The 26,464-nt window shown below is 56.6% G+C and overlaps 2 protein-coding genes across 6 annotated transcripts; one reads left to right on the top strand and one right to left on the bottom strand.

Moving 5' to 3' along the window:
• The first annotated feature begins 1,506 nt into the window (after nucleotides 1–1,506).
• MRNIP (MRN complex interacting protein) lies at nucleotides 1,507–14,923 on the top strand. Of its 2 annotated transcripts, none has more exons than XM_045188271.3 (7): nucleotides 1,507–1,661; nucleotides 3,533–3,592; nucleotides 7,271–7,359; nucleotides 11,114–11,189; nucleotides 11,763–11,917; nucleotides 12,487–12,574; nucleotides 13,963–14,923. In XM_045188271.3, exons 1-7 carry the CDS (start codon nucleotides 1,596–1,598, stop codon nucleotides 14,443–14,445), a joined length of 1,017 nt encoding a protein of 338 aa, XP_045044206.2. In that variant the 5' UTR covers nucleotides 1,507–1,595; the 3' UTR covers nucleotides 14,446–14,923. The 2 variants fall into 2 exon arrangements, with proteins under 2 accessions (XP_045044206.2, XP_053768671.1); XM_053912696.2 differs by having other exon boundaries at nucleotides 11,114–11,201.
• SQSTM1 (sequestosome 1) lies at nucleotides 14,593–24,915 on the bottom strand. 4 transcript variants are annotated; one of them, XM_045188270.3, is made up of 8 exons: nucleotides 24,649–24,915; nucleotides 22,750–22,845; nucleotides 21,793–22,022; nucleotides 21,559–21,700; nucleotides 20,725–20,805; nucleotides 16,713–16,909; nucleotides 16,453–16,528; nucleotides 14,593–15,451 (listed from the first exon to the last, which is right to left on the bottom strand). In XM_045188270.3, the coding sequence occupies exons 1-8, from the start codon at nucleotides 24,851–24,853 to the stop codon at nucleotides 15,294–15,296; spliced, it is 1,185 nt and encodes a 394-aa protein (XP_045044205.2). In that variant the 5' UTR covers nucleotides 24,854–24,915; the 3' UTR covers nucleotides 14,593–15,293. The 4 variants fall into 4 exon arrangements, with proteins under 4 accessions (XP_045044205.2, XP_045044204.2, XP_024407001.2 ...); XM_045188269.3 differs by having other exon boundaries at nucleotides 16,453–16,534; nucleotides 24,649–24,913; XM_024551233.4 differs by having other exon boundaries at nucleotides 16,339–16,528; nucleotides 24,649–24,913.
• Between the last annotated feature and the right edge of the window lie 1,549 nt (nucleotides 24,916–26,464).

Below are 26,464 nucleotides of genomic sequence, written 5' to 3'. Positions count from 1 at the left end.
CTCAGACACCCCAACTGGAGAGAGAACCCAACCCCTGGGAATGTACCCCCAACTGGGAATTGAACCTGCGATCCTTCGGTTACATGATGACCCTCCAACCAAGCCACACAGGCCAGGGCTGTCTGTATATGTGTTTTAAACCTGCTTACCAAGTGATATAGTGTACCGAACCATTCACCATGTCATTCTTATGATTTTCAAGAAAAAAAATACATATATATGAATTTTTAAAGGATTACGTGTTTATTTCAGAAAGGAGGAAAAAATAAAGTAGAAAACCAATTTTTCCTAGTTCTTAAGACTATTGCTCGGTATTTTGGTGTTTCTTTTTTTCTATATTTATCTTTCAAAGTTGAATTCATACCATGTCTGAAATTTTTATTCTGCTCTTTTTCATTAAGCATAAAACATTCTTTGCAAATGTAACTGGAACGTGGAAATAAACAAAGACTCTCCCAAAAGAGAAAAGGGACTATTAACCCAGAGCTTGCTATAGAAAAGGAATCAGCCGCCGCCACTCGCACTTGGCCGCCACTGCAGACCCAGGCAGAAGAGCGGGGAGGCTTAGAAAACCAGGCAGGGCTTCAGGTGTGCGTGGGGCGGCGACGCCGGTGCTGGCTGACTGGAAGCAGGGTGTCCTATGTAACTGGATGGGGGAGCAGAATTGGCTTTCTCTGGTTTGTCCTGAGATGGGGAGGAGGTGAAAAATAGGGAAACTGGCAGTCATTGACTAAGTCCTCACAGCTCGGGTTTGGCTTCTGCCGCTAGGGGCTAGGGACAACAGGTGTCGACCGCGCTCCTGCCTGGGCGGCCTTGCTCCTGCACCTGCAGAGTGGGGTCTGAGCAATGGGGCTTCTGCGGGCTGCAGGCTGCACTGGTTTCATCTACCGCTGCCTCCGTGACCATATCTGCTTCCTGGGGTTCTCCGCTGCCCGGCCCTGAGGGTTCCGGCTCCAGGTCAACTGACCACGTCTGCTCAGTTGTTCGGCAAATTCCAACCTCGGGCCCAGGGGGTGGGCCGGGGGGAGGAGCCCTCCAGCACCCTCTCCGCCACCTCTCCGCGACTGGCCGAAGCAGAGGGAACGGTGTGGGCGAAGGCTGCACCCACAGCAGCGACTCCAGGCCCTGCCCTCGCGACTACAATCTGTCCAGCGAGCCCACGAGGAAGCGCTGGCTCAGGGAGAAAAGGGAACTTCTGAGATCAGACACTAACTCAAACCACAAACTACGGCCGACTGAGCAGCAAATGCGGATGGCAGTCCAGGTGTCGCAAGGGGCCCAGCCGACGGCCCAGACACGCTGGGGGCTAAGCCGGGAGGAAGCGCCTGCAGGGGCGCGGTCCGCCCAGGCTCGGGCGCAGGGCGCACGCACGTACGAAGCGGTGCTGGGGGTGGGGCTAGCCTAGTCTGAGCACCGGCAGGGGGCGCTGCCGGGGCGGGCCGGAGTGCAGGGCGCACGCGCACACGGGGTGGGGTGGGGACGGGGCTACCAGCGCGCACGCGCCTCCTGGGAGCGGAGCCGGGAGGAGGACGCGGGAACTGAGCGCAGGTCCACCGGCGGGTGCACGCCCTCGCGAAACCGGGCCGGAGGCCGCCATGGAGCCGCCTGCGCAGGCTCGGGTCCTGCGGTGCTGCTGCTGCCGCGTCTTCCAGGCGCACCAGGTGGGGCGGGCGTCGGCCTCCCCTCCCGGCTCCGGCCCCGGACCGCCTCCCCGCGCCCTGCCCAGGCCCTTCCCCCTGACGTGGGCGCCGCCTCGTGCGGTCGCGGGGTGTTCCTAAGGCCCGGGCTGATGACGATGACCATCTTGAGGGCTAGGGTTTATTGTTGTCGCTTCTCCATGACGACGCGCCGGGCTTTTTTCGTGTTTTGCTCGGTAGTTGTAAGATTCGTAGAAACCAGGGATGATGGTTTCTGCGGAGGCTGCCCAGAAAGTGGCTCTTTATCTAAATACCGGGGAGAAGGCAGTTTTTGACCTGGGACGCGCCTGTGTGCCCCCTGCGGTCACTCCTTGGCTCCTTGATCCGAGGGACTGGACGCCTGCTGTCAAAACCTAAGTCCTCACTTCCAAAGAGGATGTCACTTAAGTACAGGGTGGGGCGAGAGTGGGTTTACAGTTGTAAGTGAAACGGTTTATGAACAACTGTAAACCTACTCTCTCCCCACCCTGTATCCTTAACTAGATCCTGTTCTATCTCCTGCTTGACGTCAGTGTATCGCTTCTGAAGGCCCCTCCTCTCCCTAGGTATCGTCCAGTCTGCTGTATTCTGAAAAGGATGGCATCAGACTCCTTTAGGGGCTCGGAAACTGCCTTTACCTTACTTTTTGGACTGTGTTCTAGGAGTTGAAAATGAACGGGAATCATTTCCATCTGAAAGTTTTTCACACGTCATGTAATACATGCTCCCACAGTCATGTTCAACTCTGAAAAGCGACTTGAAACCAGAGGGGGAAGAGAGCTAACAGGTTAATTGCGAGTCTGCCGTATACCAGGCAGTTTCGCGTATCTCGCTCAGTTCCAACAGCCTCTGAACAGGTATCATTCTCTTGGCCTCTACGGCAAGAGCCCTGGCTGTCAACTGTGACAATCCCGTTACACCAGTCGGCCTCTGTCCAGCGCCCCTCCCCCCCGCGCTCTAGCCACGCCCCCCGTCACTGTGTGTCCTTCCACACGTTTTGTTATTTTTAAATGCATTTCCCACTTGCACAGGTACCCACACAGCATTTTTGTGGTGTTTGAGGTAGATGCTGCTCATCCGCCTTAGAATGTTGAGGCGCACGTCCCCAAAACCTTGGTGTTTTTTGTGTTAGGATCATATTAATCCTATTAACGTTTACGAACCAACCTAGACATTCTTGTGATGTGAAACATGCCATTGCGCTCTATTTCTTCAGGCAACTTCGGTGCCTGTTGATAGCATTTTCTTTGTTGCTGGCATGAGTAGGTTCTACCCAGACGTTTGCTGCCTTTGGGAGTTTTTCTTTGGATTCTCCTGGGTTTTCAGGTTAAAAAACAAAATGAAACACCTCATTATATCTATAAATAACGATAGTTTTCTTTTTTCTCCTTTCCAATTTTTATACCTTTTCTTACCTTCTCTTAAAAAATTCCGCTGGTTAAACAAACAGGAAAAAATGGTAAATAATAGTGGGGATCCTTGACCTGTTTTGGCTTTTGTGGGGAAGCTGATTCTGCAGCTTCCGAGCTGGGTGTAAGGTATTTTATCGTGCTGAGAACCCACCTAGTTAGGTTTATCAAGAATCAGAAGTAAATGAGACGGAGTTATTTCTAAGAGCCGTACGTGGTAGCGATCTACCTGATTTTGTTTCACATAGAGCTACCTTTCCCAGCGCCGCTTATTAATAGTCTGTTCTTTCCTCACCTTTATAATATACTAAATTTTTATGTGTGTGTGGGGGGTTTGTTTCAGGACTCTTGATTTTTTTTCTCATTGATCCTTTGAAATTATTTTTCTGATCCAGTTATACGTGTTTTAAATAATATCTAAGCTACATTTCCAAAATTTCATCGTAGGTGAAAAAGAGTCTCAAATGGACTTGCAGAGTCCGTGGAGAGCAGCAGTCATTTTTGCGGGTGAGTCCTAAGGAACAGGGCGTCTAGCCCCAGCTGGTGTGGCTCAGTGGATTGAGTGCTGGGCTGGGAACCAGGGTGGGGGTGTTGCGGGTTCGATTCAGGGTCAGGGCACATGCCTGGGTTGCAGGCCAGGTCCCCAGTTGGGGGCATGTGGGAGGCAACCACACATTGATGTTTTTCTCCCTCTCTTTATCCTTCCCTTCCTCTCTCTTTTCCTCTCTCTAAAATCAATAAACGTGTCCTCGAGTGAGGATTTAAAACAAAAACAAAAACCGCCCTGGCTGGTGTGGCTCACTGGATTGAGCGCTGGCCTGAGAACCAAAGCGTCACCAGTTCGATTCCCAGTCAGAGCACATGCCAGGGTTGCGGGCGGGGTCCCCAAGGGGAGCGCGTGGGAGGCAACCACACATTGATGTTTCTCTCCATCTCTTTCTCCCTCCCTTCCCCTCTCTAAAAGTAAATAAATAAAATCTGTAAAAAAAAAAAAAAAAAAAAAAAAAAACCTAGACTGGCCCCGGCCAGGTAGCTCAGTTGGCTTGAAGATACACCAAGGCTCTTGGTTTGGTCCCCGTCAGGGAGCATGCAAGACTTCACCGATGAATGCATCGGCGTTCATTGGTGGGAACAACAAGTAACAATGAATCAATGTTTTTCTCTCTCTCTCCTTCTCCCTTCTTCTCTCTCTAAAATCAATAAAAATTTAAAGCTAAGTAAGACTAGACTGGGCACAACGAAAGAAAGCGCAGGGGCCTGCAAAAAGATGATGGGGATTAGACCCAGCTGGCAGTGGCAGACAGCTGTCGCTGGTTGCAGGGGTGGGGCCTACTGGGGGGGGGGGGGCCTGCTGGGGGTGGAGGGGGCGTGCTAGGGGGTGGGTGGAGGCGGTAAAGAGATGTGGGCTGTTCTACGTGCTCGTGCCTGGCCCATTTTTCACCAAGCATCAGGCTCTTTGAAGGCCCACACCTACTGACCCACCCGTTAGCTGCCCTTCGGTCTCTCCTCACCGAGCCCCCTCTGCCGGTTCCAGCCTCATCTCACAACTCCTGAGCCACGGGGACTTTTCCTTCCGATGTGGAGGCCGTCCCCTGCCAGGGCCTTTATGCCCTTTGTCGGAATTCACCGGCTGCTCTCATTATCGTGACCAGGAATTATTTCGAAGCGGCCCTGGTCGGTGTGGCTCGGTCGGTCGATCGGGCACCATCCCCAGTGTGAAAGGTCGCCGGTTCTGTTCCCGGTCAGGGTTTGTAAAAGAGGCAGCCGATCGCTGTTTCTCTCTTGCATGGATGTTTCTCCCTCCTTTCCCCTCTCTCTAAATATATAAATGAAATCTTTTAAAAGAAGGGAGGAAAGCAGTTACGTCGGGGTGTGTTTGTGTGAGCCCTGTCCACCCCAGACGGGAAGTTCCCCGAGAACAGAGGCTTTCCCTGCGTGACTCAGTGGTGTTCTCTCGGCACTCGCCACAGTGCCCGAGGCGCGGAAGGTGCTCAGTAAACACGTGTTGAGTGACTTAATGACCAGTCTCGTGACAATGCGCATTTCTGTCGATTTTGGTCTTTATTGTGATGAACAACTCTGCAGTGAAGCTTCTTACAAACACCTCTTTTCTTCACTCGACCAATTACGTACGTACTTAGGACAAATTCTAGAAGCTAAATTTCTGTTTCAGAGGATATCTTTTCAATTGAGGAGCACAGCTGCTGACCAGCAGGCACCGTCTCTTCCTCCCCTCCCCTGCCTCTCCCCCAGATGGTTCAGGCTGCGCTTCACTCACAGACCACAGGGTCTCACTGCGTGCCAGCTGGAAGGGCTGAGTCCCGTCCACAACACCTGGCAGAAGTGATCCGATCAGCCCTGCTGACTCAGATGCCCGCCTCCAGGCCAGGCAGCGGGGTGTGGGGACCATCAGTCCGCAAGGCAAGAGGCCCAGGCCTCCCTGAGCCAGGCCAACAGCCCGGTCGAGGGACCGCTGCTTGTTTAAGTGTCGGCCTGTATTTCTGAGTTCTCCCCCAGGGTCCGTGCCACCTGCTCGCCCCTCTGCCGCCTCTGTGCACATGCAGTGGGGGGTGACTCGGGGTGGACTAGGCTACCTCGAGAGGTGGACACCAACACTGGGGGGTTAGACATGGTAGCAGCTGTTTCTCTTGCTCTTAGAACAGAGCTGGGAGGGACTGAGGTCCACAGGGCCGCTTGTCCATGGCGTGGCCCTTCGGGGACCCAGGCTCCTGTTGTCTTGAGGCACCGTTCTTCCCTGCAGCTGACCGCAGCAGGGAGGGGCTCCCGGGAGGCTTGGGGGGGCCAGGCCTGGGGATGGCGCACCTTCCATTGGGAAGAACGCAGTGGCACAGCCACACGCCACCACAAGGAAGACTGGAAATGCAAATGTGCCCGGAGGGGGGAAGCATCTCAGTGCCCAGCCCGCAGCCTCTGCCACGCAGGAGCGCACGTCCTGCTGGTGATGCCAGCTGTGGCTTCCCAACCTTTTTTGGCTTTCTGTCCCCTCCTCCCCTTTCATTCTCACCTGAGCTCGCTCGCAGAGGGAGCTCCGGCCCGGCCGCTCACACAGCCATCCTAGTCAGAGCGATCTCTGCACTGCGAACAACCACCTGGAGCGCCCAGCGCTCCGCCGACCAGACCCTCAGCGGCCCGGTCACACCTCGTCCCTTCCTCGTCCTCCAAACCTTCTGCACTCGGGCCGTCACTATGCCCCTGGCTTTCCTCCTGTCCTCCCGGCTGTGTTCCTCTCAGCCCTCTACTAGTTTCCCAGCTTCCCCACCTCCAAACCCCACCGCAAACCTGCCTTCCCCCAGCCATCCCCATCTCTTTCTTTTTGATGAGTCTCTCTTTAGTTACAGGTGACACTGAATATTACATTAATTCAGGTGTATAACATAATGATCAGACACAACTCAAACATTGGTCCCCGGAGGAGTCTAGTCCCCGACCTCACCACCCGGCCCCACCCAGCCCCATCACAGTATTGGGGCCCTCGTTCCCCTGGCTGCACCTCCCAGCCGGTGACTGTGCCCTGGCTGCCCACCTGCCCTCTCAGCTGCTGCGCCTCTCCCACCCAGCCTCCCTCCTCTCTGGTGGCCATCCGTCTCTCCTCTGTATCTGTGGGATCGTTTCTGTACTGTTTGTTCATTTATTGTGTTTTCTAGGTTCCACATAAAAACTAAGTCACATGCGTTTGTCTTTGTCTTGACCCTTTTCACTAAGTGCGATGCCCTCTCGGTCCATCCGTGTTGTGAACATAATAGGTGCTTAGTAAACACTTATCGAGCCCATGAGTAACAGCTACATGGGGAAAAAGCATCATTTTAATTGGTACTCTTTTGATTATCAGTGAGGGATACTATTTCATATGTGTATTAGCAATTTGTGTGGCTTCTGAATTTCTTATGTCCATTAACCATTTGGGGCAGGGGTTGGGACTGAGTTCGGCTTTGATATGTCGAGGGAGGGAGGAAGGGGTCCAGCGGGCAGCCAGATGGACCGACAATGCTCATCGCCCCAGACTGCGGGTGTGCAAGTCCCACCGCAAGCCGCAAGGGGTTGCGGATCCCTGTGTGGTGCTGCAGGCGCCCAGGGCCTGGCGAAGCACGGCTTCACCTCCCTCGGGTGCATCTCAGCATCCTGTTAGCACTTTTTAAACGTAATATTTGGCTGTTTGTTTCTCAGGCTTATGGTGAGGGCTCTGGTGCCGACTGTAGACGCCACGTCCAAAAACTGAATCTGCTGCAGGCCCGGCTCTCAGAGATGCCACACAGGTACAGCGGCTGAGAGGGGCGTGCTGCCGTGCGTTGTTCTCCTCACCAGTGGGGGGGACCCCGTGGGGGAGCCTGCAGTGACCCCCCCTCCAGTGAGCTCCGTGGGCTCGCTGGTCCACAGCTGAGGGTTGGGGACCCCTGTCCCAGAGGTGCAGGTCTTCCTATGCGGCAAGTAGACACCCGGGACAACCTCCCCACCAAGAGTAAGTGAGCTTTGGATACCAGGCGCCTTCAGAATGGATGGCCTGCTGTGCTGGGGTCGGCTAGAAAATAATTTTAAATGCCAGCTACGCTGCATTAAATGCGCTGATGAGATGACAAGGAAATAAGTCAGTACCAGGGGTCAAAGACGAAGTCAAAGGCATGTTCCAGGAAAAGGGCTGTGAGGGCAGTGGAGTCGGGTGCTGGAGCAGGGACAGTGAAGCCTGGCGCTCACTCGGGGCGGAAGGTCAGTAGGAGTCCCCCAGGAAACACACCCCTTCTGCTGCAGGGAGCCGCCAGCCTGGGTGTCCTTGGCTTTGGCTGAAGAGGGGAAATACTGGTCCAGGATTTTACAAGCACAAGGGAGCTGCCATGTGTCTTTCCAGCCAATTCTAAGCACTGTGTGAAAGCTTTAAGCTGAGAATTTACTTCCAGATAGTCCCAGGAAGCGGAGGTTGGTGCTGCGCCTCTCTGAAGCAGCATCGTCAGCCCAGGCTGGAGAGCATCCCCGCAGACGGAGTTCCAAGGAGTGTGTACTCAGAGTTAACAATCAGACACTCAAGGAATCACGCCCCATGAGCAAAAACAGCAGAACAGCAGGCTGGAAAGTCAGGCCCACAAAGACTTCAGAATCCATAATACTGTGTGTTCATTATTTCATGAAATAAGGTTGGCAATAGGAGCAAGAACCTTTGAGAAATAACCCAGTAGTTCTGAAAAAAGAACCAAAAGGAGTGTAGAAATGCAAAGAATACTCACTGCAAATAAAATTGGAGTAGACAGGCTAAGTAGATTAAGTGCAGCGGAAGACAGGATTGGTGAAATGCAAGATAAGCCTGAAGAAATTATTCACAGTGCAGCCCAGAAAGGCAAAAAGGTGGAAAACAGGAGTTGAGAGACATGGTGGATACAAAGAAGAGCTCCGACAAGAATAAAAAGAATCGGGCAAAGGCAGCGTTTGCAGAGAAAGGACGGAGCGTTTTCCAGAGTCAGAGATTTACGTCCTCAGATTCAGGAAACACAGTCAGTCTCGAACCAGACAAAGGATCGCGGATGAAGAAATCCCGATGAAAATCCTGCAGGGAGAGCGACTAGGGCCAGTAAGTTGTTTAGCAAGATCGCAAGGGTCCCACACCAACATTCTGTACAACGTTAAATTTCATTTTTATATAAATGCAGGAAACCATTGGAAAATGATTGTGTAAATCAAGTGTTATTAATAATAGCATCAAAAAGTGAAATTCTTAGGCATAAAATATACCGAACTTGCATAAGATTGGTTCAGTAAAAACAGTAACAGACCGCAACAAGAGATTAAAGAAGATGTGACTCAGTGAAGAGAGATGACATGTCAGGGACTGGGGGACGCAGTGCCGTTCAGATGGCGACTCACACCGGATGCATCTGGGAGCCAGCCCCGCCCCAGTCAAAGTCCCCACAGCCTGGGTTTTACAGAAATTGAGGAGCTGATCCTGAGATTCATGCACAAACGCTAAGGACCCAGGATTGCTGAGACAGCTTTAATGGGAACAGAGTCGGAGGGCTTCTACCGCCCGATCGCAAGGGTCACTCTAACGCTGCAGTGATCCAGAGCGCGCTACTGGTGCTGGTGGGTGCAGCCCTGGCAGGGGCGGGGGCGTAAGCGAATCGCAGCACCTCCATTCGGTGGAACGCCGCTCGGCGACAGGAGCAGTGAGGGAAAGACACAGAGGGAAAGTTTGGGATGATGAAAATTTTCTATGTCTTGTCAATTATATCTCAGTAAAAGAATTTTTTCTATATCTTGATTGGGATGATAGTTTCAAAGGTATAATTTGTCAGATAGTATCATTTATCAGAACTTAGTAACTATTCACATAAATGGCTGTACTTTAGTGTACGGGGTCTGTCCGGAAGGTATCCAGCAATGTAATATGAAAAATATATTTACTGAAGAAGATACAGGAAACATTGAACACAGGACAATGACGCCTCAGTCCCCTTCAGAGTAGGCACCTTGGGACCTCACACAGGTCTCCCAATCACCCATAGCTGCCCCGTCATATTTTCCTGAATCTTATCAGTGGTCTGAAATCTCTTTCCTTTCAAAGGTGATTTTAGTTTTGGGAGAAGCCAGAAGTCGCAGGGCACCAAGTCTGGGCTGTAGGCGAGCTGAGTCACCTGGGTGATTTAATGTTTCGCCAAAAACACTCTGCACGAGACGTGATGCATGAGCAGGTGTGTTGTCGTGAGAAAGCTGCCAGTCCCCAGTTGCCCGGAGCTGCGGCCTTCTGAAACTGCCGTCCGAACAGTTTCTGAGGAGGGGTGTTCAAGTTTAACGCAAAATTTGATGGAGATTCTTTGCTCTGCTCACTCAGGCATTTTGAATGCAATGGCCACACAGTTCACATGCTCACTCAACTGCATCTACCGCCCCCACTGACTAGAGCACAGTGAGGTCGTCATTGTTCACACCTGTGCATTCCAGTCCACTGCCCTGGCTGCCAGGTTACATCGATACCTCACAGACCATTCTCGTTGTATTAACAATGGCTGGGCTTTCTCCAGACGGGCCTTGTATATTAGTTATACCTCAATAAGGTGATTTTATTTCTTTCCATCAACATTTATCCCCCCACGCCCCTTCCACCTCCATCAATAAGGTAATTTAAAAGTTAAGAACATCTGCCCTTAGACACAGCACAGTGAGGTTTGAGAGCACAGAAGGCACAAGCGAGAGCTGAAAAGTAGCTGGAGAGAAGCAAGGTCACCTCTAAAGGAACAGCAAACACCCCAGGTCTCGGGGGTAACATCAGAAGCAGGAAGACCAAGTGGAGTCCCCAGACCACTGAGAGTGGGGTTCTGGGTAACAGCCATGGGACTGGCCTTTGCACAGCACCTTCCCACTGGGCGTCCAGGCTCCTCGCTCTTCCTCACGGGGCAGGAGCGCCCTGCTGTCCCTGAGGTCTGCACCGCGACACGTCGAGCTCAGGAAAACGCCTCTCCCCTCTCGCAGTGGTGGAGGCACAGCGCAACTGTGAAGGCTTTCGTGTGGCCCATGCGATGGGGCCTCTCCCCTGCCGATGGGAGGGCTCTGGGCACTGCAGGGGTTCAGACGACGTTAGTCCCGGTGGCCAGGCCGCAGGCAGGCGTGTTGTCCCGTGGGCACACGCCTTGTCTACCCTCCCAGCCGCCCACGCGGGACTGTCCCCGTTTGTGCATGAGCGGGGTTGTTTCTAACCCCGAAGTCACACTGTCTCCGTGACAGCCAGTCGTTGGCAAAGCCAGGATGCAGGCTGCGGTCTCTCTGGGTGGAGCGTCCGCCCCCGTGCCTGCATCTCTTCCTGCTGGTGGGGGCTCAGGCAGCCTCAGTCCAGGGAGAAACAGTGCTTTGGGTCAGGCCCACGGAACTGCCAGAAGATTACCGAGGCACATCAAAACCACAGAGCTGAGACAGGGAGATCCCCGAAAAGTCTGGTATCCCTTGGCAAGTCCCTGCGCCCTGCTTTTCCCACCTTCCTGTCCTTCAGCTTCCCGGTCATTTTACAAAGGGTGTGTGTAATCTTTCCCCAAGGTCTCTGGAAGAGCCTGCACGTGCCGGCAGAGAGAGAAATGCAGGTCCTGGGCCGGCCCAGCACGTGAGTGCGCAGGTGAGCCAGCAGGTGAGCCAGCAGCATGTCAGCCCAGCCCCCTGGGCAGGCTCCGGCCAAGGGCTCCGTTCAGTCGTTTTCCAGTAACCTGTTCAGTAAACACCTGCCAATGCTACTGAAGGACAGGCACTCAGTTTGAAGCTACAGGGAGCACCAGTGAATAAAGCCGTCCCTTCTGTAAGGGCAGAGACCGCTGTGTGTGCAGACAACACCACTACTCTTCTGTCTGCTGGGAGAACTCGGAGCCGAGCTTGAACTTCACCTCCTCGTGCTTCCGTGTTCCCTCTCTCCAGCCCGAGCCTGGCAGCGGGGCCCAGGTGGAGTTCTGCCCAGGTGCCTGGTCACGGAGATACTCAAGCTGTAGCTGCGTGGTGTGTGCAGGAGCTTGAGCGGGGGAGCAGGGTGGCGCCGTCCATGCATCCAGACCCGTGGGCTGTGGAGCGCTGTGCCCTGCCCCACGCCTGCCCTGGAGGCCGGGTCCCGAGATCCGTGGGCCTCAGACTCGGCTGGGGATTTTCAGTAGAAGTGCCTGCTTTCCTACTTGGAGAATGAAATCACTTCCTAATCCGGCAGGAAGAACCCCGGCCATCCGGGAACCGCTGGCGGAAATACCTGGAAAGGGGCTCTGGAGAGCTGGGGCTGCTGGGAGCCGAGTGTTTCAGCAGCTGGTCCTCGTCCGCAGCGGGGCAGCCGGACGCTCCCTCTGGCACCAGTCTGCCGAGAAAAAGGTGAGTCACCAAGCCAGCGTGCCCACTGGGGCCCCAGGATCAGGGCTGAGGAGCGGCTGGGAGAGGCCAGCATCGCCCGCCCGCCGGCTCATTACTGCGGGGCCCTCCTTGGCCTGGATGGGCACCTTCTCCAGATTCCCTGAATTCTGAACGTCTGGACTGCACTGACCTCAGGGAAGAACTTATTTTATGGGCAGAGTTGACAAAGTAAAGTGTGGCCAGAGTAGCTGACAGCTCTGGAAGCTTTTGGCCAAGAGCGGGAAAGACCTGACTTGTATGGGTTTCTTGTCCAGATGCAGTGAGTTTTCTGAGGTTCCGCCTCATCTACATCCAGGTGGCTCTTCCAGGGCAGGCGCTATTGGGAGGTAGATTTCAGTTCAAAATAAGAACTTGCTAGCATCTCAGCCAGGAGCAGAGAAATGGCCTGACTGCCTTGGATGCCTGGGGTGGCGGTTACTGGCAGGGGGCGGGAGCTGGGGTGGGAGCCCCAGCCAGAGGCACAGACGACGAGGTGGCTCGGTGGTGATGGGACTGGGTACTGGGTTCTGACAGCACTTCCCCTCTGCCAGGAGGTGGAGCCAGAGTGCAGTCCAGCCTCCACACAGCCCTGCCGGCCAGGACGTGGGGGACTCTGAGGTCACCTTGGAGATGCAGAAGGTGGGTGATTGAGGACAGCGTTTCTCTTCTGGCCCCACTGACTGCTGAGTGCACATGGGACTTTTTAGTTGTGTTTTGTGGACAGCTGAAGTCTGAGACTTACTGGCCCAGACAAGTGCAGCGCCCCCAGCCCCCGCCCTGTCCTAGTCTGAAGCCCACTCCTTTCGCCTCTCTCCGGCAGCATCTGCACCTGCCACAGCTTCTCACCGCCACCTCCTGGTCAGAGGGACTTTGGATGCCTTAGAGGCAACCCAAGTACGGTATTTTGGAGCCTGGAGGGGTCCCTGGGCTGCGTGGAGTGCCTTCAGCAGACTCCTGCATGGGCCCCGCCCTGGTCTCTGAGGCACCAGGTCCACCCGCAGCTTCACGGACCCAGGTGTGCTCTTGTGCACAGAGGCGCCCTCTTCCCCCAGGACCTGCTCGTGTTCTTGATGCCTCAACCCTAGCAGACCCCACTGCTGTCTCAGGGCCCAACGCAGGCTTTGCCCTGCACTGTCAGAAGAACCCTGAGTGCCGGGGCAGAGGAACTCGGCTGGGTGTCCTGTCTTAGACGCCCCCATCATAGACCAAGGCTGGCCTGGCCGGCCCCAAGTGGTGGCGCAGGGCACCAGCTCCAAGCTGAGAGGCAGAGGCCAGACTTTGGTGCTGCCGCTCACTGGCTGTGTGACCCAGGCAAGGATGTGGCCCTGTACCTCCAAGTTAGAGAACTTAATGGCGTTTCCCGGAGTGCCAGTCCCTGTGCTAAGCCTCCTCAGTGTGGGTTTCACGCTTACCACAAGCCTGTTTTGTTTGGAAGGTGAGGAAGAGGCTGCTGGTGCCACAGACCAGCGCCTTGTGCATGGAGCTGGTGAGGCAGGGTCCCGCCCACCATTGCTTTCAAATTATGCCATTTCCAGTGCATCTGGCTCCTGGGGTGGGGGCGGCTGTGCCCACAGAGGCCTCTGTGCAGCCACCGCCCCAGGTCCGGCCCGAGCCTGGTCCCCAACCTCCCCGTCAGCCTGGCAGTGAGCAGGTGGGAGGGGGTCTGCACCCCTTTGCGGAAGGCCTCCAGCTCTCCGCCAGCTCAGCCCTCCCAGGCCCCCCCTCACCTGAGCCTGACGTCCCCACCAGATGACTGGTCACTTCATACCTTCCCTCTGGGGGAGCCTTGTCCTGGGTTTGGCAGAGGGTTTGGAGTGAGCTTAGGGGCACTTTAGTTGCCCTGCTGGGCGAACCCTCAGGATATCAGCAGGTCCTTGGCCTGCAACCTGAGGACCAGCTGGTGGACAGCACGGCGCGGAGAAGCCAGAGCCCAGAGGGAGAGATGAGGGGGTGGCGCCTGGGCCTGCCCGACAGCTGGCACTTGTGTGAACCAAGGACATGGCCATCTGCTTTTGTCTCTGCTGCAGGGTCACGCTGGCCTGGCCGGGAAGCTCAGAGCGAGCAGTCGCAAGGCCTGGGACGCTGGGCAGAGCCCTGGGCCTGCAGGCACACCACAGTGTGCCGCCCAGCAGGTCGGGGCCACGTCTTCTAAGTGGGTACAAGTCCTTGCACCACCCGGGAACAGCGCACACATGGCCACAGAGCCCTCAGCACCTCTGGAGAGGAGCACCGTGCTGGCTGGGGCAGCACAGGCTGAGCAGGGGACCCCCTGGGCTCAACCCACAAGGGACGGGGGCCTCAGCAGGACCCCCAGTGCACTCCAGCTTCTTTGGGCCACACACACACCCACATGTGGGCCCAAAGGGCTCTTGAGGGTGACCCCTGAGCAGTTGCGGGGAACAGGCCCTCAAGCAGAGAGCGGGCCCTTGGTCAGAAGGGCACAGGCGCCCCAACTCACACAGCTACAAGACCTCTTTAGCACTGGTGAGGACTTCGACGATGACCTGTGACCCGAGACTGGCACGTTACTACGTGGGCGTGGCTGCCACCTCTGCCTGCACCGCTGCTTCTAGTGAGTGGGACCGAGGACTTCCGGCAACTGCTGAGCACCAATAAACACGCCTTTCAAACAAATCATCTCACGCAACATCTTTGAGTAAAGTGCATGTACCTTTTAATTACAGGTGGGTTACAAATACGCTAACAGAATGGCTACAAAGGGATATTCTTCCTTTAAAAGCAGGTGGCACGTTTGGAAATGAGAACTATGATGGTTATGAAACAGGCAGAGGTCAGTGACCACCCTCGGCTCCCATCAGCCCTTCCTGTTCCCAGATGTGAAGCCCTTGCTGGGCTGTCCTGCCCTCCAGGACTTGCTCTGAGACAGCAGACAGCCTCCTCCCCGGCGGGAAGGTGGCTGTATTCCGGCTACACTCTGAGCAGGTCAGGTTTCTAGCAGAAAGTCAACTACATGTCAGTGTTCTGTTAGTCATTTTTAAAAAAGCAGAAGGCCATCAGGCAAGATGTACTCTGGGCTGCTGGTGTAATTCTGGCAGGTGGAGAGCAGCGGCAGGAGGCGGAGGAGCCTCGCTCTGCCCCAGGGTCCATCCCGGCCCACACTGGCTGTGTGAGCCAGGCACCCAAGGGATGCTGGGAAATGCTCTTCAGACATCAGCACATTTGGAACTCCCTCCTCGGGACACTTGTCCTACTGCCCTAAATGGCTTCATGCATCCCCACCCCCGATTCTGAAAGAAGAATGCAGAGACACTGGCCCTTGCCGAGGCCTGGGGTTCTATGCTAGCTCAACACAACTACGAGACAAGAAAGGGGACAGGTAACAGGTGAGCATGAAGTGTCACAAGGGCGGTGGGTTCTTTGAATACTGGATGGTGTCCAGGGCGGCCCCAATGTCGAAATTCTTGGTCTGCAGGAGCCTGGTTAGCCAGCCGCCCTCATCAGAGAAGCCCATAGACAGCATCTGGGAGAGCGACTCGATGAGCCGGGGGTCAGCTTCTGCCAGAGAGAGGAACGAAAGCCATGAGGCTGGGCCCAAGTGCGACTCGCAGGCAGCATATCCCGTGCAGCCAGCAGGTACCTAGCACCTGCAGGGCCTGGCCAGCTTTCTCTGCAAAAGGCCAGGGAATAAAGATTTTAAACTGCTTTGCACTTCATTCTGTTGTGACATCGTAAAAACAGCCAGACGACACATAAGCAAATGAGCACGCTGTGTTCCAATAAAACCTGCATTTACTGACACCGAAATTGGGATTTCACCTGTTGTCACAGGCCTTAACTTTTTAGACAGCCATTGTAACAAGAAAACTCTTCTTGGCTATTGGCTATAATTGGTCTCCCGTGCTCTAAGGCAGAGGAGAGAGACACTGGGGTCCCAAGGACACATTTGGCCCACAGATGGGTTCTCCGTTCGATACTGTCTTCAACAACATTGGGAGGTGACAGCAATGAACCAAGCAGAAGACCTGCTGCCTCTTCTCTTCAGTGCATGCTCGCTGGCTGCCGCAGTCCCCACCCCACCCTGCTGCCTCCCACACCACCTGCTCCCCATGGCGGCTTCCTACCCGGCTCCCCCAGGAGCCTCGGCTGGGCCCTGTCAGGTCGGCCCTCTCCCTGAGGAAACAGTGCCGGTGGACTGGAGCACCAAAGCCGGTGCCTCCGCCACGTCCCATCTGCTTCAGAATTGCGGGTTGAGCTTTAGAAATCACTAAAACCAGCTGGGCTTACAAGGACTCAGCACACACGAGAGGACAAAACCAACTGTTAACTTTCTCACAAGCCCCACAGTGAAGAACATGGTAACTTTCTGTGCTGCTAATGACGGGCGCTGTTATTAAGGCTGTGAATTAAAGGAGGAGAAACACAAAACTGCTGAAATCACTTGCCTGGTGGCAGATGTGGGTACACGGCTGCTTCCTTCAGCCCTGTGGGTCCCTCCTGGGAAGGGTCCAGAGAGCTTGGTCCCTCAGAGTCAGGCATCTGCAGAGACTGGAGCTCACCTGTGGACGGGTCCACCTCCTTTGAAGACAAGTGGGTCCAGTCGTCGTCTCCTCCTGAGCAGTTATCTGACTCCATCTGTTCCTGGAACAAAGCCCCGTGAGCACCCAGACCCACCTGCCCCAGCCTCCATCCCCAGGAGAGCCCAGACCGGCCGGCACGGAGCTAGAGGAGTCTTTTTCTTTACAGGCTTCGCGTGGAGGGGCCGCAGAGTGCAGGCAGGGGCCACAGGAGGGGCGTCGAAGAGGCAGGAGGGGCTTGCCTCAGGCTGTGGGCCCGACTGCAGGGCTATCTTGTCCATCTGCTCCGCCAGACACTGCACCGGTCCTTCCACCACCCCGCCCGGCACGCTGGCGTCCGAAGAGCCGCACTTGCCCTCTGCACTGGTGCTGCCTGCAGACGCTGGCGTGAGGCGGCTTCTCTTCCCTCCGTGCTCCACGTCAATATCCACCTCGATGCCTAGATGAGGAGGAAACGAGAACCCGCAGTCCTCAGAGGCGACCCTGCCGGCTCACCAAGCATTTGCCGTTCAGTCCCCAAGCGTGGAGGATGGGGACGCCGGCACCCACACTCAAAGTCACAGCACACACGGGTGGCCGGGGGGAGCCTGCCGGCCGGAAGGCATGTGAATGGTCCTCTTTGACCTTCAGAATCCTAAGGGCTGAACTCCTCCCACAATCCTAGCCCCAAATCTTCTTGGCTTCTAGAAAAACTCTTACTGCACCTTTCTCTTCCTCCAGCTTTTAAAAACATTAATCTCAGCCGACACCCCAGGTCAATCTCAGAGCCAGCACGTCCAGAAAGAGGCCTTGTTTTCCCCAACCACGCAGGACAGAGCTGCACAGCAGGCAGGGCCCAGCCCTGGGAACCGCTGACTGAACACCTCGTGGGGCCAGGACCCCCAATCCTGGCGCTGAGGACACAGGCAGCACCACACAGACCGAGGTGAAAACCACCTGTACAAACACTAGGATTCTGCAGAGGCAGGACGGCCCTGCAGGTTTGCATGAGGCGGGTAGGCCTGGCCACCGCCAGTCCCGCCCACTCCGGGCACAGGCCGAGGGGGGTGCAGTCACCAGTGCTGTTTGTAATTGGGTTCTCGCAGGACTACCCGCCCACGCTCAGAGCCCCCAGCCCGGCCTCCCCAGGACAACCTTCACCCCCACTGCTGCTTCTGTACTGACTGCTCCAGCTTACTGTCTCTTCCTCTCCACCACTGCTGACCTCCCCTCCCTGTCTTTCCCAAAACTCCATTTTCGGTTAAAGAAAATTTACATTACTGCCACTCTATGTTGTTCTTTGCTGGACTCAAGCCTGGACGTGGGTCCTTGCAGAGATTTTTTGGTTTTGTGGCATTAATGATGCCCATTTTTTTAATTTGCTGCCTTTCCCCATACCTTCCAACAGGTCCTCTGGAGTTTTCTACATGGGGTCCATGGACCAGATGCCCATCAGTTCTCGTTTTCCCTGGAGGCCATCGCCCGGGGCACCGGGCTCGGGCTCTGACCTGGCGGGCAGCTCTTGAGGCCAGAGGCGCAGTACTGCACGGAGCCCAGATTCCCTTTCACCTGGCAACTCCCTCCGCCTCCCTCCTGTGTGAGGTCCTGCTTGCAACCGCCTGTTTCTCCATTCTGGGCTTATTTCTTCATTTTGGCCACAGAAAGGTTTCAGCTCAGGTAAAAGGATCAACCCCTTTGCATACCAGACAACTCGACACACCTGACTGTAGCTGGATATGGAAGTCTGGGTGAAAGTCATTTTAGCCTGGACTCCTGAGGACTCTAGTTCAGGAGCCCCTCCTCGTGCCAGGGTGACGACTGGCGGCGGTAAGCTTTGGTGCGGGGCCTGTTTTAGCCATCGCACCACGCACTTGGGGGTCCCTTTCAGTCTGGAGGTTACTCCCCCGACCTTGTACCCCTGCTCACGCCCTGCCTTGGGTTTTCTCGTCTTCTCCCCCTGCCTCCGTTGTTTTGCTTTGGAATGTTTCCTTGAGATGATCCTAAAATCTAAGCCTTATTTTGAAGTTTCCTTTTCTTTGCTATTTCTTTTTTAATTTCCAAGAACTTTCTCATTCTGTTCCCTTGTTATTCTTATACCTGTTTTTTTTTCATGGATACAAATACTTTTTTTCCCTCTCTAACTGAGGATGTTAACATTCTCTTCCCTGTTACAAATCCTTCCCCAAATTCCTTCTTTCTCATATTCAGAGGTTTTCCCAAACTGCTGGTAACCTGCAGCTGTCTGACCCCAGGGAGGCACTAAGAAAAGGCCAACAGGAAGGACCCCCTGTGGGGCCAGGAGCTTCCACAGGCAAGTGACAAGTGACAACTTTGACCCAGCCAGGCTTCGGAACCCCTGACAGCACAGCTGCAGGACTCTGCTCTGGCACATATGGCCTCTCCTCCTGAGCGAGGCTCCCCAGCTCCTGCTGGGCCCACTGCTCCTCACGGCCCCCAATTTCAGGCTGATGCCTCCCCCTGCCCTGCGTCCCTGTTGTCTCTACAGCTGCAGCTTTCCGGGACCGAGTGCTCCAGGTCTCCCCCAAGGGCTGGCAAGGGCCACCATCTGGCTGAGCAGGGCCCTGAAGTCTCCGTGAGATGTTCACTGGGTCTCCGACCCACTCCTGGTTCCCTGGCCTTCCTGGCTGGCAGCCGGCCCCGATTCTCACCAGCTGCCTCCAGGGGAGTAACGCACCCTCTGTCCACATCCCACCTTCCCAAGTTTGATGGCATCAGCTTCCCTTTCTCTTTTTCCATGTTGCTTTAAACTTCGTCATCCCTTTCGTATTGTTTTAGAAAAATATGAGGAGTAAGCAGAGGTAAGACCAGGCTTAACGACCAGTACTCTCATCTGCAACACTTCAGTTGTTTTTCTCCTTTCTCTTTCCCTCCAACTTCAGTGGGAAAGGCACAAACAGAAAACCTGGAAGAACAGTAGAGTGAAACCAGGCACTTCCTCACTTCGCTGTGTAGGGAGACGTCGCGACTCTTCTACAAAGGGATCAGAGACAACAGAACTGGGGCTCCTCTGACCTAACCTGACGATTAACCCAAGACCTCGGGGCTTAGAAGACTGTGCCACACAGTCTGCGCCCTGCTGCCCCAGGGCCTGCGGGGCGGGGGGCGGGAGGGCTCAAGGAATACCTCGCCAGGAGGAAGGCCCTGCTGTTTTATGTCCAGGTGTCAGTGACTGACCTCGAGCAAGAACAGTTCTGGGCCTCGGTAGACCCAGTTCACACAGCAGCTATCCAAAAACGGCCTTGGGTCCTAGAGTCGGCGACTCCCTGGCACACGGAGAGGCGCTGCTGGCTCACCCCCACCGGCCCTGCTCTGGGAACAGTGCCTGCTGGGCAGTTCGCAGTGTGGGTCGCCCTTGCACTAGTTCCTCACGAGAAAACACATGTTAACTCCAACAGCAGAATGTAATCACTTCCTCAGGAACCCAGTTCCTCTGATGGCTCTCAACTGAAGCTACTCAGAGGCACATTTTACTGAAACTCTCCTCCTGTTGTAAGCTCCGCCCTAGTTGGCAGAAAACAACTCCACCCACTTTGAAAGAAAGGAGGAGGCCTTTATCCTCCTCCCAGAAGACTTCCAAGCACTTCCGAAATGGTGTCCTGAGCGGGGGACCCCTGGTCAAGTTCTGACCACACCATGAGCTCAGATGGTGGCATGATGGACAGCAAGTGTGACTCACTGTTGACGGGGAAGCCTTCGAAACACAGCTCCCAGGCCCTCCCCAAGACCCACATGCCAGCACCGGGAAGGTGGACCGTGGGGCGGGGGGGACCGCACTGTTGTCGAGTCCCCTCCCTGGACGCAGACTTCCTTTTGGGACTTCCCAGGTTGTCTCACCCAGAGACCTGCTCTGAACCTGCGCACCAGAACAAGGCGACACACAGCCCCTTCCCCACAGCTCCCGGCTCCCGGGCACCGGCACACACTCGGCACTCAGGCAGCACCAGGAAAGGCTGAGGGTTGCAAAAAAGGAAAAAAGAAAAGGCATCTCAACTAACTGCTCACTCACAGGAGGAGAAATGCAGACTGTTCTTCCCCCAAAGGCCAGACAGGCAGAAGGATTCTGTTGGGGAATCCAGCCTGAGTGGCCCGTGGTACAGCACCTGGCAAAGGTCGACTCAGGCAACCAGTCCCTCCCAGTCTCAAGGGCGTCCCCATTCCTCTGAGCATCTCAGGTGAAAGCCGCCAGCAGCCACTCGCACACTGAGTTACCGAAAGGCCTCGCTGGTATCAGAGGACAGACAGGCAAGCACTCACCCAGGGGGCTGAGGGCGGCGGCCACACTCTCCCCTACATTCTTGAGGAAATTCACACTGGGGTCCTCCGATGGACCTGAAGCTTTGAATTTAAAAAAAAAAAAAAAAAAGTTTGACTAAGAGAGCACGTTTCTCAATGACCTCGATACCTGCTGCATTCCCACGGCCTTCACCCCGCCTGCCCTCCACCCCAGGGCCTTTCCTGAGCCGCACCCCAGTGTTTCCTCTCCCCTCTCCCCCCCACTCCAGGCCCCTTCTGCGTCCCTCTTTCATCTGTGACCCCAGTGATCAGAACCCGCAGGGGCTCCGTACACACAGTATAAAGTATCAGCTGCGTCCTCGATATGTTATTCTCTCAAAATCACAGGAATATCCCCACCTGTGTCCCAAGGGATGAGGGGAATCAAAAGACACAGTAAGAGTAATAAACCCAGAATCCAAAAATCTAGAATGCGAGATATGGGTAGTTTTAAACTTTGTGACTATGGTTTTAAAGACCTGACCTAATTTGGCCTTGACTTTCCAAACAGCTAACGCAAGAAAACACAGCACATTACAGAGACGCGGGATGCTGATGGCCAAGTCGCTGAGCTGGGGGCCAAGTCTAGATTTAGTGCAGGTGAATTAGTGGCCTTGGGCACTTAGGCACCTGTGCCCTTTGTAAGACAAAGATAATACCCCTCTCTGCAGGGTTTGGTGAGGATTACATAACCTCAATAGTGGAGAAGTGCCCAGTCCAGCCCTGGGCACAGCAGGATTTCAGGTCCTGGGGAAGGCTCTCCAGCTTCGCAGCCCTTCCCGCTGTCCCTGCAGAAGCCAGCAGGCCCAGGCTCACCAGATTCTGCTGTGGGGCTGGAGCCGGCCTCCCCCGCCCGAGGAGGACGAGGGCTCCAATTCCCAGGTAGGCCCATTTCCCAGCCAGGCCATCCAAAGTGCCCGTGTTTCAGCTTCCGGAGCCAGCGGCTGTGAGAGAAGCCCTGGGGTGAAGGAAGCAGAGGGGCAAGCAGTGCTGGGTCAGAGAGCTCCTACCACCCACACCCACCCCGGCCAGCAGGGAGGCCCCGGTCACCTCAGAGAGAAGCCCCAAGGGGCTGGGGAAGGCAAGCTTGCTGTGCTCGCGGTGCACGCCCTTCCCCTCGCAGCTGGCGCACAGGTCGTAGTCAGGGCAGACGCTGCACTTGTACCGGGTCCCCACCACCGGGCCGTTGCAGCCATCGCAGATCACGTTGGGGTGCACCATGTTGCGGGGCGCCTCCTGAGCACATGGCGGGCGGTGGTCCCGCCGACATTCCTTCCTCTCTGTAGGAGGGCAGAGAGACTCGAGGTGGGGTCCCACAAAGCCTCCCCCTTGTCATTACTGCGGGGCTGTCACCACTATCAGCTAGCAGGCCCCTGGTCCCTCTCTCCATACCGAGTCTGTATGGAATTCAGTTATTCAAGTGACAGCAACAAAGCAACCTGAGAGCCTGCTGGAAGGTTCCCAGCCCCTGCGCATGACCTGGGCACGCAAGGCCCAGCAGGAGAGACGCAGCAGGGAGCTATGTCTGCGTAGTTGTGGTCTCGCCCTGCACTCCAATGAGCTCCACAGCCCTGACAGCAGGGTCCAGTGGGCTGAGCGTTCAGGGCACATGCCTGGGTTGTGGGGTCAGTCCCTGGTTTGGGACATGCGAAAGGCAACTGATTGACGTTTCTCTTCCTCTTTTTCTTCCTACCTTCCCCTCTCTCTAAAAATAAATAACATCTTAAATATATAAAATGAACCCCACAGCACCCCCAGAGCTGCTCCCAGCCCATGGCACTTGGTCCGAACTCAAGAGAAAACCCAGAGACCCTCTACCCCACCCGCCGTGGTGGGCCCGGACTCCTCTCAGGCAAAGCCCTGCGATGATGGTGCCTCTCCACATGGCCTGGGGTCCTGGGGTGCCTCTCCCCTTTGCCAGGACCTAGGGCCGGGATGGGGGGGAGTTTCCCATAACCTTGAGCAGGCCAGTTTTACTGGTCAGCACCCCCCAGGGTAGCCCCTTACCTTTAATGTAAATGCGGAAGATGTCATCCTTTACATAGGCTGTCGCCATTGTCAGTTCCTCGTCACTGGAAAAGGCAACCAGGTCCCCGTCCTCATCTAGGTTGTTTAAGAGATGGCACGTGAGCACCAGGGGCCTCTCACCTGGACATGACTGCTAAACGGGGCGGGTGCTGAAGGAGGGCTCCGAGGGCTGTCCCTGAAGCAGGACTGAGGCCAGACTGCCCGTTCACTCTGCCGCTGCCTGAAAGGTGCATTCTCCACCCTGCAGGGCCAGCAGCCAGCAGCGGCAGTAGTGGGCTCCCTGCAGCTCTGCCCCTAGGCCAGCTGCCCCTGCACACAGGCGCTGCCTCCGACCACATCTGACCAGGCCCCACATCTGACCAGGCCCCGGCCCATCTGGAACTGTGAGACCCCCACCTGTGACCTGCCCTGAGAAACCAAGTCCCTGGGAAGGCCTCTTGTGGTTTAGGAGAGTAAACAGGATGGATACAGCTGCTGGCCTCCTCCCCCACGAGGCTCAAATACGGATTTGTGTGTGTCTCCTGTCTGATGTTGACTCCCATGGTTTGGAAGCACCACAGTGCAGGGCAAACCACAGGCTCCTCCGCAGGCTGGGCCAGCTGTGAGGGCCACCAGACGCAACATGGCCCAAAAGAACAGGGACAGTGTCAAAAGGCGAAAACAACCATCAACTAACGAACAGATAAACAGGACGTGGTATGCCCACAACTGAATGTGATTCGGCCGCAAAAAAAGGATGAAGCACTAAAAACTTAAGTTAAAATTATTAGTACCCTAAAAAAAAAAAAAAAAAAAAAGGAAGCACCGACACGGGTGTAGCTGGAACGGAGCGTTCGGTAGAAGCCAGTAACTGAAAGCTAAACACTGTATGTTTACACGGAACATCCAGAATAGGGAAATCCATGGAGATAAAGAGTAGCTTATTGGTTGCCTAGGGGTGGGGGGGGATGGGAGGATGGCCGAAGGGCAGAGTTCCTTTATACGGCGGTGGCTCGAACTTGTGACTACACTAAAAGCTGTACACTTCAAACGGGTGAATTGGTTGGTACGTGAACTACAGCTCAGTAAAGTCGTTACAAAAATAAACAACCGGGAGCGGGCGGTGCTCGGGAGGGACGTCCCGGCACTACTCCGCCCAGGGGCCTGCCGGCCTGCGCCTCCCTCCCCACCGCCACACCTCCCCTTCCCCCCCTCGCAGCCACCAGTCCAGACACGGGACTAGTTCCTGGAGTCCCGTCCCACGCCGACACTTCTGAAGGTTTTACTCTTGTTCCTCTGCCTACTACCAGTGTCTGGACTCAGCCTGGCCCTGGTGTTCTGCGGTCTGTGCCCGACCGCTCCTCCCTCAGCCGCCGGGGCTGCAGGGCCCCGAGTCCCCCGCACCCCCACCCTTGTTTACCCGCGTCACTGCTCCTTCCAGCTGGCCCAGGCTCCCCGGGACACGGTCTGAACCCCCCGCCCCCTGCACTAGCAGGCCCAGACTCGACAGCAGCGAGATGCCAGTGTAACCCGAGCGCCTGCCTGACCACCCAGCGCCCGCTGCCAGCCGGCAGGACGCCCCAGCGCTCGCTCGCCCAGATCTGCACAATCATGGCGGGGGGAGGGGAGGCCTCTTCCGCCCCAGGCCTGAGCCCCGCCGGGAGAGCCTCGCGGTGCCTGGTCCCGCGACAGCCGGCCTTGGTCACCACTGCTGGTCACTAGGCTGGCACCTGAGCTTGCACTGGGGACTCACGCGGGCCTCCGCCCACCCAAAGTGCGGCCAAGGCAGACCCCGGCAGACGCCACCAAGCCCGTCCAGAGGGAACAGGCAGCCACCTGCCCGCAGGCAGGCCTGCTTCAGGGCCCCGCGCCGCTCCCACGGGTGCCCGACACGCTCACCGCGGTAGTGCGCCTGGAAGCTGCCGGGGCGCAGCGCGGGGAACAGGGCGGCCACCCGGCTCAACAGCCGCTCGCAGGGTCCGGGACCCGCCACGGCCTCGGCCTCCGCCTCGGGCTCGGGGCTGAAGCAGAAGCTAAAGCGGCGAATCTCGCGGGCCGCGTCCTCCTTGCCCAGAAGGTACGCCTTCACGGTGACCGACGCCATCGCCTTGGGTCGAGGAGCAGCAGTCGCGCCGGGTAGCTGCGGCCCCCGGCGAACGGCTTTTGTACCGGACGCCGGAGGCATGACCCCGCCCCCCGGGCGGGGTTTCGCGCCGGGCCCCGCCCCCCACCGCAGCGCGCGAGCCGCCCTGCCGAGGCCCCGCGCGTGCTGCCCGCGCCGAGTCTCCTCGACCCCCTGGTCTCCGACCCCGCTCCTCACTGCCCCGGATGCCCCAGAGATCCCAAGAGTCCGCCCCTCACTCCGACACCTAGATCTGGACTCGGGCCTCTGCCCCTGGGGGAAAGGATGCGCAGGGGTCGCGTCATAGGCCTAGGCCTGGCCGCGACTGCTCGGAGCAGAGCCGTGGGGTTCCCCACGCAGGAGGGAGGAGTACAGCAGAGGCCTGAAGCCAGGAGGCTCCTAGGCGTCCAGAACAAACTGGCTCCCGAGGGCCTGCCCCCGCCCGGCTCCTCTAGATAGCTCCGGCCCCAGGCGGCTGCCCGCCCAGCGCTGCAGGCCTGCTCCAGGGGAGGTCCCCGTTTCCAAGGAGATCGGGCTTGCTGGAGCCGAAAACACAGGCACCCCACCCCCACCCAGCAGGAGGCCCGCTGAGGCACCCCACAGCCTCCGTGGCCACCGAGTGTGTATGGCGGTCGAGGACCCTCCCCGTGGGATCCTGCCCGTCAGCAAGGGAGTTCCGCTCAGCAGGTGGTGCCCCAGCACCTGGGGGGGTCTCAGGCCTGTTGGCTTCATCGGCAGCCCCACAGGTCAGACCAACCGCCTTACACCTAGGATGCAAGAAGCAGGCTGTACGTGACAAAAGTGACCTGTTCACCAGGCCTGGAGGGTAGGGGCCTGGAAGGAGAAGAGGGGAAGAGTCGCCACTCCGTGAAGCCTCCCAGGCGCGGTCTTGTGAGCAGAAGCCCAGGCCTGCTGAGTCAAAGTCAAGGTGGGAGCGGAAACCCGATGAGTCGGGTTCGCAGGGACTGCCTGGAGGAACCTCTCCGGGGCCTATCCACAGTTGTGGCTGCTTCCCCGAGCGTTCTGTTCCAGACAGGCAACGCTGTGCGTTGTCCCTGCTCCGGGCAGCCCTGCGGAAACAGGCCCTCCCAGGCCTACCCAGGTCCTCCCTGCCGGCCCTACTGTGAGCCTGGGAAAGTGACCCTCCGCCCACGGCAGTACAGACGGGGCAGGGACGGAGAAGGAGCGGTACTGGGCAGAGGTTGCCCACACGTGCCCGAGGGTGTGACTCAGCAGCATATGGGAGCCTCGAGCTCCTGCAGACTGGGCAAGAATCTGGCTTCCCACTCCCAGTGCTCCAGTGTCCCCGGCTGAGTGGGCGGAGGGTACATAAGGAAAGCCCTGTGATCCATGGCACCCGGTTTCAGGAAAGGCTCAAGGAGCTGCCCATCCAAACATTTGACAGAAACAGGCTGCCCACAGGACCGGCTGGATTTGGCAATGGCTGGGACGGTGGGGGTTGCGGAGGGGGATGGAGAACTCAGGGAGAAACAGGATGGCAGGAAAGGGCCACCTTTGGGAAGCAGGGCCTGGAGACCCTTGCCCCCTGGGGATCCCCAGCTGTGGCCTTCCCAGCATGCCCAGCTGGGAGTA

The sequence above is a fragment of the Desmodus rotundus genome, chromosome 10 (assembly GCF_022682495.2).
Source record: "Desmodus rotundus isolate HL8 chromosome 10, HLdesRot8A.1, whole genome shotgun sequence".
Classification (NCBI taxonomy): Eukaryota; Metazoa; Chordata; class Mammalia; order Chiroptera; family Phyllostomidae; genus Desmodus; species Desmodus rotundus.
Note: the sequence above shows the minus strand (reverse complement) of the source record. Positions and strands in the feature narration are given on the sequence as shown.